The sequence below is a fragment of the Penaeus chinensis genome, chromosome 27, assembly GCF_019202785.1.
Source record: "Penaeus chinensis breed Huanghai No. 1 chromosome 27, ASM1920278v2, whole genome shotgun sequence".
In the NCBI taxonomy this organism is placed as follows: Eukaryota; Metazoa; Arthropoda; class Malacostraca; order Decapoda; family Penaeidae; genus Penaeus; species Penaeus chinensis.
The window spans coordinates 18309595-18314594 of record NC_061845.1 but is presented as its reverse complement, the minus strand read 5'-3'; the positions used below and the strand labels follow the sequence as shown (position 1 = coordinate 18314594).

At 34.9% G+C, this 5000-nt stretch overlaps 1 protein-coding gene across 5 annotated transcripts in view; it reads left to right on the top strand.

Moving 5' to 3' along the window:
• LOC125039564 (exonuclease 3'-5' domain-containing protein 2-like) overlaps window positions 1–4135 on the top strand; it is a 13715-nt gene extending 9580 nt beyond the window's left edge. For 4 of the 5 annotated variants that reach the window (XM_047633643.1, XM_047633641.1, XM_047633640.1 and 1 more), the window contains exon 7: window positions 2260–4135. In XM_047633643.1, the coding sequence (XP_047489599.1) occupies window positions 2260–3446 (1187 nt within the window). In that variant the 3' untranslated portion in view covers window positions 3447–4135. Of the gene's footprint in view, window positions 1–166 lie in introns of all 5 variants that reach the window. The other variant, XM_047633644.1, reaches the window with a different exon arrangement.
• Window positions 4136–5000: the final 865 nt, after the last annotated feature.

Genomic DNA, 5000 nt, shown 5'->3' with positions numbered 1-5000 from the left:
CTCTATAAATCACACACAAAATTAAAATAATCCAGAATGAAAACCAGAATCTAAGCTAAGGAATTGAACCAAAAATTATTTTGTTCTGTGCCTAATTATTACTTTTATCCAGGATCCGTTTCCTTGCTTCTTTTTAAAAAAGGTCTTTATCCAAAATCTCCTACAGGATCAAGTAGCTCTGGGCCACCAGCCATTTCCCAGAAGGTGAAGCCTATGACAAGGGCTTTCACCACCCGCAAGGGCCCTCTTTACCACAACTGCCAGCTTAGGGCCCCCGATGATCAACCCCTGTGTGTTTGTGACCCCAAAAAGGCATGGTGGTATGTAGAAAAGGGCCTTGGGGTTGTGGCCTCTGAAGATCCCCTGGTGGTGAGACTGACCTTTGAGCCCTCAGGCCGACCACAGGTGGAGAGGGAAGATGGCAGGTTCTACCTTCAGGAGCGACACAATATCTGTGTGGCATGTGGCAAGGATCAGTCATATATCAGAAAGAATGTTGTTCCTCATGAATACAGAAAGTACTTTCCTGACATCTTGAAGGACCACCAGAGTCATGATGTTGTGCTCTTGTGCATTGAGTGCCACAAGCTTAGCAACCTTCATGATCAGTCATTCCGACACCAGTTAGCGAGAGAGTTTAGTGCCCCTATTGGAACAGAACAAGATGTCAAAGTCAGCATTGACAGGTCCCGCAAAATAGTAAGGAATGCAGCCTCAGCATTAGTAAATAACAAAGAAAACATACCTGAAGAGCGGATTGCTGTTTTAGCAAAAATAATCAAAGATTACTTCCATACAGAAGATTTGGATGATAATTTTCTGAAAGACGTAGTTAAGATGGACATCAAGATTTGGAATGATGACTACCAATCACATGGACACAAGGTCTATGAAGGTTACGAGAAAGTTGGTGTGATGAAGTTAGAGCAGAGGTGGCGGGAGCACTTTCTGTCCTCCATGAAACCGCAGCATATGCCAGAGGGCTGGTCTGTCACACATAACTTCTTCAAGATGCAGCTCAAAGCAAGTCACTTCCCACCAGATCACCCAGAGCGCATGAAGTACAAGATTGCATTGGTTGGCACAGAAGGGGAACTTGATATTCCATACAGTCCTCCAGTGAAAAGGGAGAACTCACCCTCAAGTTCAACTGAATCACAAAGCAGAGAGGCAACACCTGAGAGGATGTTTGTCTTACCTGCTCTTTCCTCAGGCGATGATAAGACTCTTTGTGTTGAGGGAGGATGCTGATTTTCCTAATGTGGAGTTTCATAATTGTGATATTTCTCTAGACTTGGTTTAAAATTATCTATCTCTTATTTGTTTGGTAATATTTGAGTAAAAAGAAAATATATTTGTTTCATGAGTTTCATAAGATAAAAATGAACTAGGCCAAGTTTTGTAATAGGGTAACATTTTATGATTTTTGATATACAACAAATGGTTGGCTAACATAGAAATAGTAATGAAGACAAGAGGTATTAACCCTTTAAAGTCTGGAGTTTGTTTTGGAAGAGCACAACTGCTGTATTTTCCCCCAAATTTACTTGCTTTAATTCCTAATCTATCCTTCCAAATCCTATAAACATGCTGTCATCATAAAGTACTATTCTTCTGGAACAATAGATTTTGGCTTGTTTTGGTTGAGAAGTAGCAGATTGTTGAAGAAAAGCAGTAAAGTGCATGCTTCCACCCAGCCACTGAAACCCAGTGCCTAAAGGTTTTTACTAATATACCAAGTGAAATATGTGGTCTGGATTAAGTATCATCTTAGTTCTGGATATCTGTATTCTGAACAGCATTGCCTCCATTGTGTTAGAGATTTAAAAATCATCTAATTGACCAACAGTAACCTACTTTAATGATAATGCAATACACAGATCACAAAATCAGATAGGATGGATATGACTGTTCTATCATGGGGAAACACTAAAGATTCTTTCTATAATAAGGGGCATAGGAAAGTATCTTTGCGTTGATTCAGAATCTTGGTGCTAGTAATTTTTCAATCAGTATGACTTCAAATAACCATGTTAAGAATGCTCCATCATACAGCAGTAACATATTTGGCCATTACATTGCATATTACACTCCATAAACAGGAACATGATTAAATTTTTGTTTTATGTCCATCCCTTACTAATACTCTCTGATTCTTTTCATATTTATCATTATCTCTTATTTTTTACTCATGTTCTTGTTATGTTATTCATTTATATTTGGGCTTTAACATCAACTGTCATTGTAAATCTTTCACAGGAGCAAACGAAAGTGGACAGACTGCTTCCTGTGTGAAACTGAAGTCAGCCTACCAACCACATGTGGCACGCAGGACCCCACTCTATCACTACAGCCAGATGAGAGCTCCTGACAATGAGTTGCTCTGTGTGTGTGACCCAAGGAAAGCACTCTGGTATGTGGAAAAGGGCAAAGCAAAAGTTGTGAGCGAAGATCCCCTTATTATTCAACTGAACTTTGAACCTTCTGGACGACCCTTAGCTGACAGGGATGATGATGGCAGGTTCTACCTTCAAGAGCGTTTGAATGTCTGTGTAGTATGTGGGAAGGGTGAAATATACATCAGAAAGAACATTGTTCCCCTTGAATACCGCAAACATTTCCCAGACATCCTTAAAAACCACCAGAGTCATGATGTTGTGTTGTTGTGTTTGGACTGCCACAAGAAAAGCAACTTGGAGGATAAAGTGTTTCGTTACACTCTGGCAAAGGAGTTTGATGCCCCTATTGGCAATGAACATAGTAAGAAAACCAGTGTGGACAGACATCAAATTACTGTGAAAAATGCTGCTAAAGCTCTGGTTTGCAATAGGGCAAACATCCCTGAGAAACGGGTACTGGAATTAGAGAATATACTTAAGAGTTACTTGGAGACTGATTGCATAAGTGAGACACAGCTCAGAGAGATGGCTCAGACAGACTCCAAATTCGGAAATAAGGCTTTTCAGTCCCATGGCCACAAAGTGTATGAAGCTTATGAAAAAGTTGGGCTGATAAAATTAATTCAGAGATGGCGGAAGCATTTTCTCTCCTCAATGAAACCACAACACATGCCCATTGGCTGGTCAGTTACACACAACATATGTGCACTGAAAGTGAAGATGAGCCAGTACCCAAAGGGTCATCCTGAAAGGCTGAAGTACAAGGTTGCTCTTGTGGGCACAGAAGGCATAATTGATATCCCCTACATGCCTGATATAAGCAAAGAGGAATCTCCTGCTGAATCAGAAAGTAAAGAGATGACTCCAGAAAGTTTATCAGAGGCACAAAACCCCCCAACTGATTTAAAAGCAGCTGAATCAGATGCTATTTCAGAGGGTTGTAAGAATATAGATTATTCTCATGCTTCTGAATGCTTCTCAGCAGCTGATAGAAAGGTTGCTTTAGAACGAAATTATGAGTCTGAAAGCCAGTTTACCGTTGGATAATCTGGGGGAGTTTACCCCAAGTCACTCTGGTGATATAGCAGAAACCTGTGTTACAGTATGATGCTTAGACCTCAATGGATCTGAAGCTAATCATAATGCATCCTTAGGAGAGAATAGAATAGATATGAGCATCTATCATGATTCAAAAACAAAGAAAATACACACAACATTCATAGTGTTTGACATTCTGTGTAGCAATGAACTTGTGCAAAAGGTAGTTCTCCTCCAGGAGAACGAGTGAATAATCTGAATAATCTAAATAAACTAAACTGATCTCTGATAGTGGTATATAAGGATGGACTTTCTAATTAATTGGGAATGATGAGATGTTGAAGATATTTGAAGTAGCGTAATCAAATTTGTAAATAAGATGAGTATATGAGACTCCTGAATTTATTTATTTATTTTTAAAAAATGTGTTAGAGTGTGGTTATATAAAAATGGGTTTGTACCAAATATAATATTTTTGCAGTTTGTGTATTGAATGATATGCATTCTAAGAAATTCACTCGTGATGTAATCTAAATTACATATAATTATAATAACATTTGCTTGCAGTTACACCATTATATATTTATCTGATTTTGTCATTTTGAATTAAAAAGTTTATATATTAAATGAAGTAATATTTAGTCAGAATCACTGAAAAATATGATTCAGTATTTTGAATAAAATATTAAAACTTTAAAGTATAATGAGTTTACTTACTGTGCCCAATGCATAGAACCTACCTCCAAGAAAGGAAAGAGTAAGTAATGATGAACATATAATAAACATATTAGCATTAGTAGAACAAGAAATCTTAATAACAGTGAAATGATGAATTATTATTATTATTATTAGTTTTAGATCTTATTAAGCCAGTCATTGAGACATCCTGCATTTGCTGGAAGTTAAATACAGAAATTTCAGATTCTTACCTTCACAGTTACTGGGATTCCCGCCATGACTTACGATTATATAAAAAAGTCATTAATAAAATGTTATTATGATAATCACATACATCATGAAAAATGAATAAGTGATAATACAGCATTATGAATCATAATTCAATAAACAGATTAGTCAAAGTATTGTTATTATTACTATTATTATTATTTTTATTATTATTATCATTATTATTGTTATTATCATTAATGTTGTGATTATTGTTAGTATTATCATTATTGTTGTTATTATTATTATTACTATCATTATTATTATTATTATTATTATTATTACTATTATTACTACTATTATTATTGTTGTTATTATTATTATTATTATTTTTTATTATTATTATTATTATTATTATTATTATTATTACCATTATAATCATCATCATTGTTATCATATTTATTATTATAGTTGCTATTATTATTATTTCTATTATTATTATTATTATTATTATTATTATTATAATCATCATTATCATTATCATTACTGCTATGATTGTTTTTTTTCATTATTATTATCATTATTACTATTATTATTGTAATTACTATTATTATTATTATTACTACTATTATTATTATTATTATTTTACTATTGTTATTATCATTATTATTATTATTA